This window comes from Cryptomeria japonica, chromosome 3 (assembly GCF_030272615.1).
Source record: "Cryptomeria japonica chromosome 3, Sugi_1.0, whole genome shotgun sequence".
In the NCBI taxonomy this organism is placed as follows: Eukaryota; Viridiplantae; Streptophyta; class Pinopsida; order Cupressales; family Cupressaceae; genus Cryptomeria; species Cryptomeria japonica.
Window position 1 is genome coordinate 759,466,262 of NC_081407.1, and position 14,890 is coordinate 759,481,151.

The following is a 14,890-nucleotide window of genomic DNA, read 5'->3' on the forward strand; positions in this document are numbered from 1 at the left end:
CATAAATAACTGAATAGCCTGTTACATTTTGAAGGCCAATCCAACAAGAACCTGTTGCCACGTCCAGATCTCTAAGGCAGCCCAAGAACTACAAGGATATCATGCGTCTCACATAGAAAAAGAAGTCCCATTACTACCACTGGCCTGATATTCTACCAAGCATCACCAGCTCCTCTGCAACCTCCATAAAATATAACGCACCAACTATACTAAATCCAACTCTAGTTTATATTCTTTAAATTTGGTAAATACAAAGAATCTTAATACCAACCTCACAACATGCTTTGCAACAATTCAACTAGTCATAGTCAAGATGGGTATGAGACATTGACCATCTACGTCAAACTTTAATTAAGGCCGACTCTCGATGTTATGTGTGCACACTTGAAGAGTATCTCCATGCTTTTTCACAAATAACAAATTTCTTGTGTGTTGAAAAAAACGCACATGGATTTTACAACAATCTGTTCCGCATGGTTGTTTTTGCTATGTTGTTCGATGATAAAAGATTAGAACGAACTCCATATAGCACATGTAGCTTTTGAATTCGTCGTGGGACATGCGATCCACATTTCCTTATAGTTGGTGGTCTCCTCCATCCCTCATCAACTAAAATTATTTTCGTATCACAAATCTAAATGTAGTTTTTAAATAAAAAGAAAAGTTTTTGCAGCCACACGAATTTGCATGGGGCCATTACATTATTTGTACGCTGGAAGGCTAGTACAACCTCGTTTCCAAAAGCAAATAAAATCTTGATGAAAGTATGCTTAGAAGAATTAAAGGAATAAAAATAATAGTCCAATGCAGTCCGTGCGTGACGGTAATGTAGACCATGAAATCTCATGAGTAAATTCATGCACGTCCTCCAATCTGCGTATATTTATTAATTGGGGATGGAAGGAAAGCATGCATAATGAAATAATCACGATGCTCAAGTAGTCAAATTTTGATTGCTGGTACTCCCTTATTTGGTAAAAGTTCAAAATTAAGGACCTTTAGGAAGGCCATTCAAGTTAATATACCCCTCTTTTCCAAGCGACTTGCATAATTTAGCTGATTTTACCTTTGATATAGAACTATAAGGTTAGATCTTGTCCAATTCTAAGTGGCTGGTACAAGTCTAACACGAATATGATAGTAGAAACATACCACACACTAACAGTGATAACAAAAATACATGTAAAATTTAACTATTAAATAATTAGATATGAACAAAATATGGTTGAGACAATGGTTTTCTAGAATTCTCCCACTTATTTCAAATACCTTGCAAAAGCATAAAGGGAATATTAGCATCTAAGTATTAAGGACTATGAGGCCATTATATTTATTACACCATCTAATGTTATTTGTGCTTACATGCTTCATCAAATCATCTAAAACAATCACCAAAGAGTCATCATTTTCAATCATCATCCACTATCCTCCACCATGTGATGAGAAAAATGGTATTGTGCATCTATATGCTTCATTTATACACAAAAAATTGGGTTTTGGCCAAGCTAATGACACCTTGACTCTCACATTGAGTTTAAACTATTGCTTGAATAAGGCCAACAATTCAACAAAAACTCTAAAACCAACTCACCTCCTTACAGGCATTACTAATTGTCATGTACTATACCTCTACAATGGATAAATGACTACAACCCATCACTTGCTCATTCAAGTAATAGAAACACTAAATAGGCTAAAGAAATAGCCACTAGTAGATATTTTATGATCTACATCTCCTGTCAAATCTAAGTCAACAATCCCTTGTGAGTAATCACCATAGTAGAAGATATAATAATTTATAGTGTTCTGCATTCACCTTAAGTCTCTCTTAATTGTTGTTCAATGCTCTATGCCAATATTAGCCATATAATAATCCCAAGGCTCCCATTACATCACCAATGTCTAGCTTTATGTAAAATATAACATAAATTAGAATATGAAGTAGACTAGTGTAAGGAACATGCAATATATACTCTACATTTAACGGTGAAGACGTATATATTACTTAACTAATAACTTAGTACCCAAGAAAATAGAAACATTTACTAGCATATAATTCTGCATACTAAAATATTACAACACAAATTCAACATACTTAGTCTATCCCAATCAAACATTTCTTATTTCTCTCTCTTTTCAATGCCTAGGATGCATATAGGAACCCCTAATTGTTTATGTTGAAATGTATTGAAATTTTATATACCATATCTCTAATCATCCATTCATTGTTACCAAATATCAACAAATGATCTATGCATAAATTGATAAAAAGAGATTGATTACCATCATAAAGTTTAATTTTTAATAATTAAATAGTTGCTAAGGGGCCCAACGCCCAATACAGTAGAAAGTAAAGTCTATAAACAACATAACACAAAAAATAGGGGAAAAAAGAAACAATTATCGGCACCCCGATGACTACCATCTAGTACATAAAACCAACCCCACCAAAACCAAAGTCCAATATCTGACCAACTATATAGGCAACCAACATAATTAGGAAATACACTAGATTATAATACATAGCATATGAATTAAACTTTTGAAACCATAATTTTGGAGATCATTGGACACCATATAAGTATTGCTTCAATTTATATGCTAATGAAACCTTGCCTTTTACCACATAGTAGTTGTTAGGCGTTATTCTTTTTCCTACAAATATTATTTAATCTTTCTTTGGTTTATTAGGAGTGGTTAATGTGAATAAACATGGAAAAATACATAATCTACATGTACCACTTTCTAACACATGAGTAATTGAGTCACACACTCCCTTTTGGCTTGTTGTGCCTCCTTCCATAACCACGAGTTTGTTCTTACCTTTAGTAGGTTATAGGGTAATTAATTTTCTCACCCTCTTTTGGCTTTTATGCCACTAATTATAACTTCTTTTCTATCTTCACTTAAGGAGGTTATGCTACATATTTTGACATTTATCAAGTAGGTAAAACTTCCCATATTTTATGGGTAGTAGGAGTTAATGCACCTATTGGTAGCTTGGTGAGCGTATGAAGAGTATTCTCAAGTTCTCTTGCATTGTCTATATTGTTCTTTCATTTCAGATTTTGGCTCTACTATTTGATATTCGATTATCTATTAACTGTAGTTGCACATGATCTAGGTCAGACACGAGATTCTAGCCCGATTGTCACTTCCCAAAGAATCTAACATGGTACTGGAACTTGTTGTCTAGTACAGTTAATTTTAATATCTGGCTTTTATAGATTTGAGACTAACTGATAGCTATAATATTAAAAAACCAAGTATTCTCTTCTCCTACATCCTTGCATAGCCCTAATAATAAGTACAACTTAACAAAAGAATAAGCATCCCTATAATCTACTTTGCATAGTTATATTCTTGCGAGGTTTGCGTGATTGTAGCATTTAGGTAATTTTGGCAGAATTTTCAACATTTCCAAAGCATCCAAAAGGTTGGATAAAGTCACAATTGACTTTTTTTTCAAAAACATCAAAGCTTGGAGGACAAAATTAGAAATCAAATGTTAAAATTTAAAAACTTTTACAGGAGCCATTTTAAATTTTGCATTAGAAACTCATTTTTCAGTCACTAGAAAGAAAAAATATTTTTGGCATGCAAAAACCATTTTTAATAAGTTTGGCACCTTCCCTAATTTCAATCTATGTTCTCCTACTCCTATTTCCATACATCAATATATATCCATCCTTATCTATATCCTACCTATATTTATATTCATGCATTCCCATTATTTTTTGTCCTATATTTGCATACATTTATATTCGCATACATTTAATAAGTTTGGCACCTTCCCTAATTTCAATCTATGTTCTCCTACTCCTATTTCCATACATCAATATATATCCATCCTTATCTATATCCTACCTATATTTATATTCATGCATTCCCATTATTTTTTGTCCTATATTTGCATACATTTACCCATGATCATTGTATTATATATCTTTTTACAACGGACCATTTTTGTAGCATTGAGGATTGATCTTGCTTGGCTTGAATTTTAAGGAAAAATAAATTTGTTTCAAATTTTAAAATTCTCCTCTTTCCTCATAGTCATTGGGAGTTGAGTTTGTAAAACATGGAATTATCTAGCAGGGCTTCAAATTTAAAGACATTAATTGACCATTAAGCAATCATTGACTTATTCGTATATAGAATGAACTTATGAACATTTTCATTTGGAACTTTAAATAGAATAAAAATATTGTATCAAAATCAACATCTAAGTATCTTTATCACAATCAAAAAACTATTCTAATTAAGGGAGTAGGAGAACATGACCATTGATTATTTCACTATCTTTATGATGTAGTTATAAATATACCAAGTCCTTAATAATCAATGAGGAGTATAGAATCTAGCAAATCAAAGAGAAAAAGTATATATTGTTATAGATAAGGTCTAGAGTTACAAATTAGACATGTATAATATAAAATTAATCTACAATCACATACTTAACTTAAAAGGTTAATAATTCCCCATGCAAGTGAATATATTTAGTTGCGTCGTATACAATTACACCGGGTGTGTTCATAGTTTCAAGAAACATTTGCATAAATTAGTTTTTTGAATTACTGGTATGAACATAAATTCAACTATTTCCTATCTATATGTTGCAGTTCTTGTGAGATTTACCTAAGAAATGTTTTTAAGTGACAATCGAGATAATATAAACAAACACTGGCTTGACGTTCTACCACTACACTTCAAATTTGAGAAAAATATTATTCGATATTTTCCATATATTCGTCTTTAGTGAAAGATGACAAGAGAGTCTCGGCAACCAAAACTAAAATAACTAAGAAGCCTCATTCCGTGTGCTCATGCTTGCAAAGTAACAGAATTGAGGGATTCCTAAGAATTTGTCTATAATGCACGCATTTGGTCTAACAGCTGGAACCTTTTCTGCAGGTGAGAACACCCGAACTTGCAGTGATAGAGCCCACAATAGAGGAAGGTCTTGCCGCCATACTCGAAGCTTTGGCATAGCTTGAGGATTCTTTAGCCCCTGATGCTGTGAAGAATGCCCCATTTAACATAAGATCTCCCACTGATCTCCAGTTGCCTTCTGTTGAATCTTGGTGCTTTGTAACCTGCACATTACCCATACTATAACTATACTACAACCGTTGAATACCAAAGATATAAGAGACATGAGTTGTACAGGTCTTTTACCTCCTTGTGGAATCGATAATCAGGAGCAAGGAATCTGTTGCCTTGGCTTTTAATGGTGGGGTTTGCACTTCCCCCGATTGCATACATTTCCCAGTGGGTGTAATCATTGTTCACCACATGAAAGTATCCATGTCGACATCTGCATCATAACGTTAATATCTTAAAGACTTGAGCAAATAAACTTCAGCAAGCTGTATATTCGTGGTCTTTGTGCAAGGAATACAGTTTGTTACAAAATTCTATTCACACCTGGGCATACGTTGAACAAGCCCTTCTCCAAAGTGGTTGAAAGCAACTGTTACTTGCATTTTGACGTCCTCGGTGTAGGCGTCGCTGTGTCCTAGGAGCATCACCTGGAAAAAGCCAATAAATATTGGACTTGAGAAATAGCGTTCTATCGACAATTTAATAAATACTCACATTTTTTTCGTTCAAGTCAAGTAATAGGCTTTTAATACCCTACCCTAAAATCCTCGGATAAAAAATACAATTGTGAAACCTAATTTCAAAGAAAAGTATATTTATGGAAGACCGAAAAAGCAGTTTTGAGCACCTTGTCATGGTGAGTGAAAAAGCTGTTTGAAATGGTTATAGCAGTGGAACCCATGATGGCGTCGATCAATCCATCTGCGCAACTTGACAATGAACAGTGGTCAACCCAAATTGCGCTTGATCCAAAGATGGAAATCCCATCTCCATCACTCTTGGTTCTAAACCCATAATGTGTCGGGGAGCTCCTAACATTTGTGTTTCCCGCAGGTTTACAGTCGTGGATATGAACTCCATGAATGATAATATTGGTCACATACTGAATTGTAATGCAAGCTCCATTTGCTATATGAACATTGGCACCTCTACCATCAATAGTCTTATAACTGTTCATGATAAGCTCCTCCTTGAGCTGAATAACCATATCTTTTTGGAAAATAATCCAGAGAGGTTCGGTTTGAATAACAGCGTGCCGCAGAGTGCCAGGTCGAGGATTGACCGGGTCATCGTCATTTGGATCTGTAACTATATAAAATCTGCCATTCTTACCTCCAATTGCGTTTTTGCCAAATCCGATGGCACAATCAGCCAGTCTCTTTCGGTTGTTAACCCAGTTAGGATCACAACGCCAACAGTCATCGATGGGGTTCCCCGTTTCGCACGAGCTCAGCTTTCTTTTCGAATTATTTAAACTCCTGCACAATAGTTCTTGAAGTAAATAATCTCAACTGTCTGTAATATATGCTAGCTATAAAAAAATGCTAGGACTTCGAAATTCTCTTAATTGAACTGACTTAAATATCTTTTCTGTAGTGAATTTTCTTTCATTGAATCTGTCTCAACGACGACAATTGTTAATTATCCAATGGCATGATGATATGGGTGATAGAAATTTGTTCTATAACTGCTGCATACCAACTACAGTTACGAGAATAGTATTATAGAAATTACAGTGAAGAAAACGTCGAGGAACAGCATAAGAATAAATAGAACATTTATAATAAACCTTGTCATTTAAGATTTCATACTAATGTACTAAATTCAATAAGATATTGGATTTCATTTCTATACTACCATAAATAAATTCTCTAAAATTTCTAAATCATCTGAAAGGCGAAATGGTTACCTTTCTACCATTTGAACTACAAGCTCCGGCTTCTCAACATGATATTTATCACTATTCTCAGCCTTAGTCATATTGAAGGGGGTTCTTATTGATTCCACCATTACTAACTTGATGAAAAAGACAGCAAGAAGAAGAAACAATGGCTGTAAGGCTTGTCTGCTCGCCATTTTGGATAGGAGAAAACCTGCAATGGTTGTATTACATGCTATGGCTTTGGGCTATCTTATATACAAAATCATCATGTGCAAAATCTGTAGAGAAGGGGGAATCTTGACCCCGACGTTTGAAAAATTGTTGTGTGCACGTTATCTCAGTGCGATTATTACGGTGGTAATGCACATGACTATAGCGCTTGACTCATAAACAATAGTGAGTAATGATGTGATAGAGCATTCCTCCAACGTTTCTTAGAATGTTTACTCCGACGTTTTTCTGAATTGAGAGTTTTCTCCAAATCTATTTGAAAAACATAGATATAGAAACTTTCATGGATGTGGTGGACGCCGCATTTTATCCGTGTCTGCTTTCCATGGTGACTCCATTGAGTTATTCGGTAGTAACACTTCTTTGGGTTTCACATTAAAACATGAGAAACATTGGCAAAGGTGATATGGCCCACAAGTATGTTTGTCTTTGGTTATAAATGACTTTCCTCTTCCGTAATTTGCACGGGGATGGGCGACCAAGTTTGGTATAAAATTCTCGCATGTTGTTCCCGCGCTCACATGGTTCCCGCGCTCTTCATTTTTTTTATCGTGGAAAAAATTAGAATTCCAAAGAATCTAACATATCGAAACTTAATAGATTGTAAATGTATATTTGTAGGATAAACTTCTTTATGTTAACGCAATAAAACATAATGAATGGATGATTACGTTAGAGAAAGATAGGTCGAAGTGAAAATAATTGGAGTTTTATTTGCTATGTGTGACGTCACGAGGATACTTAGGTATAATAGACATATTTATATATTAATTTAAGGTTATAAGTTTATAAAGATTGATTATTTCTAATTCTACATCATATCAATTTAATAATATGAACTTTTAAATAATATGTTGAATCATTATATGTTTTTAGTTTGGATGGCTAGCTCAACCTGAAATATATATTTAATCAAACCAAATATTCAACTTTTAAAAATAATAAAGACATATGATACTATTGGAACATTTTTGTGCATTAATTCAGGTTTTAATTCTATTGAATTGTATGACACACACAGCTTAATAGTGAGAAGGCTTTTGTAAGAAGTATGAATGGTGAACTAATTGTTATTTATTTTGATCTTATAAGATCATTCATTTCTAGAACTTCTAATTGTGTAGATCTTACTTATAAAAAGGAGCTGTGAATAATAGAAGGCTTTTTAATACTTATAGTTTTTTACTATTAGATGGAGTAATTAATTATGTGAGATTTATTTTTTTATCAAATAAAAATCATTTAAATAGCATCAACAAAAGTCCAAATAGTTCTATGTGATTGGATTTGTAAACCATTTTTAGAAGTAGACATCTCACTTTCCATGCCACATAAAATAATATTAAAGTTGAACATGAGTCCTTATATCATAAATTCTATCGAAATTTTCTACCACCTCTTATTATTACAACATTTTTACACTAGATGACTTGTTATTAAATTATAAATACAAAAATAATAAATTATAAAAATGCCTCTTATATGTACTGACATGGAAAATATATTAAATATTTGGTAAATTTGTTTATCTTACATGAAGCAAACCCAAATACAAGTGAAATTGCTTTGAATATATCAATGTCCATTCACATGATTTAGTAATGTGTCAATTTTGATATTTTTTAATGTTTTGAGACAATAATAATTTCAAACTATAAGGACCTCCATATTATTAAAATAATGATATAGCATAAAATAAGCATTATTCTAAAACATTTAAAATAACACGTTCAAATATATTAGAATGGAAACATGATGTTTAAGTACAAAAGCCATTGACAAGCCCTATCATAAGGAAACAATTTCCTTTACATAGCTTCAAAAGGTCAATTACGAAGAGTACAAAAATTAAGGTAACCCTAACAGGAACTCACGAGACACTATCTCCAACAAGCACACATTGGGTGAGAGCATCATCGAAGAACATATCTACCCAACCACAAATCTTTACACTCCCCTGAAACTCTTCTTGGCATGAAGAATACCTGGCCCAACGCAAAGATGTCGAGAAATCTTAAACAAGTAGGAGTGATGGAATCTATGTAGCATGATATACTCTCTCTCTCTCTCTCTCTCTCTCTCTCTCTCTCTCTCTCTCTCTCTCTCTCTCTCTCTCTCTCTCTCTCTCTCTCTCTCTCTCTCTCTCTATGTTTGTGTGTGTGCGTGTGTGCGCGTGCACACACATGCTAATATAACAATATTATGATATGGCAAAGAGTATGAGTTTTAAATGATCAAAAGTAGTAGCATGGTATAATATTAAAATTTGATAAAACATCTTTTTCCCAATGCATCTTTTTAAGTCATTTGTTGATAGATATATAGAGGGTGATACTCAATCCTTATATGGTTCTCCATGTTTAGCACCATCCATTTACACAAACAAGAATTGAATGCACAAGTATACAAAGTAGTCATAGGAAAATAGAAGCATCTAACAAGTATTATCTTCTTGATAATTAAATTTAGCATAAAAATTGATTTCAAACACATTAGTACATAAGAATACCAATAACAAGATTTGTCTAAACATGATCTTGAGAGTATAAAACTCATACAGACACATGTATAAGAGTACAAAAGAAAAGGTAACTATCAATCTATCTAATTAACCTGATATCATGAAAGACATATTAAATGCTAATTCATTATTAAATCTTCTAAATGATATACTTAAAAACTAATTCATGAGTTATTATATGATGCATAAATTCACTAACATTATATCATTAAAATGTTATAAATTGATAATAAATGATTATCATAAATAACTTAGTTTCATTCATTAAATCTAATTGGTTCAAATATTTTGACAATAGAATATATTTTCCATCTTAGAATAAACTTTCTACCTTAGATTTGATTATAATATTCAATATCATATTCATCTAATCACTCCTTTGATTAAAAAGTGTTATCATGATCAAACAATCAAAATATAAGATCAAATCCATTTAATATTTATATATATAGTCATAAACTTTAGAGATGGTTAACCATTTAATGATAAGGAACTATCATCTAGTCAAGAAACTATATGAACATGTCAACATGAGATTAATATGAAATTCCATCCTTATCCTTTACATTTAAAAAAACAAACTATGATATTATCATTAGAGTTTTCACTAAGTCAGAGTTCAATATTCAACAATCACAAAATAAAAAACAAAATTTATTATTTCTATATGGTAAGGGATAAGGGCTTACATCTTACCCTTGACCCAAGAGTCCATTTCTTTCATTACTATCCTTATTATCCTATTTTATATATTAGTCTTGTGATTTTAAAAAGTCTTTCTATTTTTAATCTAAACAAAGTATTGTAGAGGCATTCAAATAATAACTTATTCATCTTAAGATATACAGAAAGAATATATTCAAGTTTAATATTGTTGACTAATGAATTTATTTCTATACGTTTAAAGCTATAACTTAATAAATTTTAAGCTTTAATAACATCTCTACACCTCTTACTTAAATTCTCTTAATAACTACTTGCATTCTTATATTGATATATGCTACTCTATGCATTTATTAATATATAAATAAATATCTATTTTATTGATCTACTACTAATCTAATTATAAATAAATGGTAATAATCAATGGATGGATTTAGTCAAGCTAAGGATTACTAAGGATTACTGGCTATACCCTTGGGTTGACCTAAACAAATCCATGAGTAATAATATGCTAATGATTATAATTAAAGTGAGAGTTAATGTATTCAATTACAATTCATTAATAGCTAAATTTTATTACAAAAATATCATTCTAAATTACTTCAAAGAATTATTACAAAGGAAAAGTATTTATGAAATTCAAAACTTATAAATCCAAATTTTTAAACTATCCAAAATAACCAGTAAACTTTTACATTGTTAGACAATATAGGATAACTTGTTACTGCTACACGGATTTGATTTTTGTCTTGAACAAAGATACATTATGAATAAAGGAAGATTGCACAAAGTGACATAAATAGAAGGTCATTTCCAAGGAAATCTAGATAGTTCTTTTCAATGAAAATAAAAGAAATAGTGGTTGTTGTTCTTAATAGAATGCATATATTATGTGCGTTAATCACACATAGACACTAAGAGAATGGTAATCAGTAGACACCAATTCCAAATTAATTACCCTTGATAACTTCTCCAAACATCATAGAAACTGATAAGATAAGATAAGAGGACATCAACACAAAATAATACTAGATTTATGTAGAAACTTAAGGGGAAAACCATGGTGAGAAAAGCTTCTTGGATCTAATATGCAAATCTAGCCTCATAAACTAAATAATAAACTTATAATATTTTGTATGCATCAACCCATAGGAGACACCAATGCTTGAGTCTAAGAAGTGAACACCAATTATAATCATGAGGCGCCAACCTTAAATACAATAATAGTACATGAAAGATATGATATGCAGATCTTCAAGGATGAAGCTTTAGGGTCACCTTGATCTAATCAACTTTTGACAACCCTCTCAAAGTGCATGAGACCTTCAATTGATTTTGCCCACTTAACCTAAAATTTAGTTGACAACTTACACAACTTTTGCGATGGTTATTAGTTCTACTAGCAAGAATTACTCTTTAAATGAATCCAATTACACTTATACATCCCTACATTATATATAATCACAACTCATCTTATAACTTATTTACAACATTCACACATTTGACACATGCATACTTTAGACCAAACATATAAAAGGCTTAAACCAAGATCCAACATGCTACTTCAAGAGTTGGATGATGCTATTCTTTACGAAAAATAATTAGTTGGTCCTAGTACACTTTCACATGCTTCCTATAGTTGGTTCATAGTGCAATAATTTGACCCATTCATAAAAAAATTCATAATATATTGTGAAGTGATCTCTATGAGCATAATGTTGACCCTAACTTTTCATGTTATTGAATTCCACCTTTGCAACTTGAATAGACTTGTCTTTGTGTGTAGCCATATTTATCTTCCAACATACAAGCCTCAAAATATAACTATGGTAGAATGTGGTATAAAATAATGTGCTAGTGGATATAGTTTTTGAGGAATGAACTTCATATACACATCACAAATACTTCCAAATCCTTCAACAATAAAAAATTGATTAAGATGATACTAGTGACATACTATATTGAATGATGTATTTAACATAACTTGACTCTATTTATCTAGATCAATAATTATTTGATATGACATAATATTAATTAAAATTATTGTAATTTTTGAAAACTGGATATTGAGGGTAACATAATGATAATTTATACAAAAACCTTAACTACCTCCTTTGACATTAATGAAAATATAAATTTCAACAATCTCCTCCTTTGTCATTGGTTCCAAACATGAAAAATGCTACTAATAAAATACTCCTTGTAATGGAAATTAGGGGCTCCCCTTTTGTAGAAAATTTGCTTCCATTGTAATTGGACTTTCATTCTTCTCAAGTTTGGCTTTGTGCTCTTGTAATTGGACTTTCATTCTCTCTCTCTCTCTCTCTCTCTCTCTCTCTCTCTCTCTCAATCCTTTCTTCCCCAAATGGTGTAGAATTTTGGCTTCCTTTCTCCCACTTTGACATCAATGACAAATATCCACTTTGATTCTTGGTCTTCAAGGAAAAATTAATCTACTAATACCTTTTGTAATTTTTTTCACAATACCACCAAGACTACTTGCAGTGAGGAGTCAACACTCCTCCTCAACATATACTAACTTCCCCTTCATTTAAGAGGGGGGCGATACCACTACCAAATTCTAGCCAAGATATTAAATTGTCTCCTTTCGAAAAGGTTTTGTAATGATCTCTCCTTTGTTTCAACATATTCTATCTTCACTTGTTTCCTTGCAACCTTCTCTCTTAGATAGTGATACTTAATTGAGATATGGGTTTTTCCGTGAATGTGTTACCCAATCATTTGAAATGTTTATAGTACTTGTATTGTAACAAAGGATTGGCATGGGTTCTTCAAATTCAATCTCCATCTGCTACAATGTCTTTTTTTATCTATAAAACCTAAATGCAACAAGAAACTATTGCAATATATTTTTCTTCTACCATAGACTAAGATACAAAATCCTTGTTTTAGCTCAACCATGATATAAGGCTATCACCGATAAAGAAAGCTATGCCACTTGTACTATTCTTTCTATGAAAGACCATTTGGGAGAAGAGAAGACATTACCTCATCAAGCACAAAATTTAAAGTAGTGCTTCAAATGTTCATCAATAGATTGCTCCATATGTGTAGAAAAGAATGTCATAAGACCATTCCTATAACTTCTTCCTCCATCTTTTGTTTACAATAGTGTTAAATGAATTAAAGTGCTCAACAACTTAATCCATATCAACCACCCTCAAATAATACTACTTACATAGAAGATGCTTGTTCACCAACGATATGGTGTGGTACAACTTTCCTAACTTTATAAAAAGGGGTTGTAGAGGATTCATGTACAACATTGAGGAGCAATAAATTTCCCAGACATAGCCAAATAAGATTACTATATTAACTATCTAAGACAACCCAGTTTTCATCCTTCATGCCTGTTGTTTTACTTCTAATGAAATCTTTCCATAGATCTCAAACCCACTGACCCTGATAGCACAGAGGTTCCATTCTCGTACCCAGTCCATAAATAACTGAATAGCCTGTTACATTTTGAAGGCCAATTCAACAAGAACCTGTTGCCACGTCCAGATCTCTAAGGCAGCCCAAGAACTACAAGGATATCATGCGTCTCACATAGAAAAAGAAGTCCCATTACTACCACTGGCCTGATATTCTACCAAGCATCACCAGCTCCTCTGCAACTTCCATAAAATATAACACGCCAACTATACTAAATCCAACTCTAGTTTATATTCTTTAAATTTGGTAAATACAAAGAAGCTTAATACCGACCTCACAACATGCTTTGCAACAATTCAACTGGTCATAGTCAAGATGGGTATGAGACATTGACCATCTATGTCAAACTTTAATTAAGGCCGACTCTCGATGTTATGTGTGCACACTTGAAGAGTATCTCCATGCTTTTTCACAAATAACAACTTTCTTGTGTGTTGAAAAAAAGGCACATGGATTTTACAACAATCTGTTCCGCATGGTTGTTTTTGCTATGTTGTTCGATGATAAAAGATCAGAACGAACTCCATATAGCACATGTAGCTTTTGACTTCGTCGTGGGACATGGGATCCACATTTTCTTATAGTTGGTGGTCTCCTCCATCCCTCATCAACTAAAATTATTTTCGTATCACAAATCTAAATGTAGTTTTTAAATAAAAAGAAAAGTTTTTGCAGCCACACGAATTTGCATGGGGCCATTACATTATTTGTACGCTGGAAGGCTAGTACAACCTCGTTTCCAAAAGCAAATAAAATCTTGATGAAAGTATACTTAGAAGAATTAAAGGAATAAAAATAATAGTCCAATGCACTCCATGCGTGATGGTAATGTAGACCATGAAATCTCATGAGTAAATTCATGCACGTCCTCCAATCTGCGTATATTTATTAGTTGGGGATGGAAGGCAAGCATGCATAATGAAATAATCACGATGCTCAAGTAGTCAAATTTCGATTGCTGGTACTCCCTTATTTGGTAAAAGTTCAAAATTAAGGACCTTTAGGAAGGCCATTCAAGTTAATATACCCCTCTTTTCCAAGCGACTTGCATAATTTAGCTGATTTTACCTTTGATATAGAACTATAAGGTTAGATCTTGTCCAATTCTAAGTGGCTGGTACAAGTCTAACACGAATATGATAGTAGAAACATACCACACACTAACAGTGATAACAAAAATACATGTAAAATTTAACTATTAAATAATTAGATATGAACAAAATATGGTTGAGACAATGGTTTTCTAGAATTCT

The 14,890-nt window shown here is 32.5% G+C and overlaps 1 protein-coding gene across 1 annotated transcript; it reads right to left on the minus strand.

Annotated features, from left to right (window-relative positions):
• Window positions 1-4,889: 4,889 nt before the first annotated feature.
• On the minus strand, window positions 4,890-6,960 carry LOC131874349 (probable pectate lyase 18). The gene is made up of 5 exons (XM_059217683.1): window positions 6,794-6,960; window positions 5,732-6,362; window positions 5,428-5,531; window positions 5,179-5,317; window positions 4,890-5,096 (listed from the first exon to the last, which is right to left on the minus strand). Exons 1-5 carry the CDS (start codon window positions 6,958-6,960, stop codon window positions 4,890-4,892), a joined length of 1,248 nt encoding a protein of 415 aa, XP_059073666.1.
• Window positions 6,961-14,890: the final 7,930 nt, after the last annotated feature.

Bases quoted from the DNA above. Each gene is read 5' to 3' on its own strand.
- LOC131874349 (XM_059217683.1), bottom strand. From the start codon at position 6,960: ATGGCGAGCAGACAAGCCTTACAGCCATTGTTTCTTCTTCTTGCTGTC. The intron at 5,532-5,731 runs GTGCTCAAAACT...GGCTTTTTCCAG, and splicing joins TTTTCACTCACCATGACAAG to GTGATGCTCCTAGGACACAG. The intron at 5,097-5,178 runs GTAAAAGACCTG...GGTAATGTGCAG, and splicing joins ATTATCGATTCCACAAGGAG to GTTACAAAGCACCAAGATTC.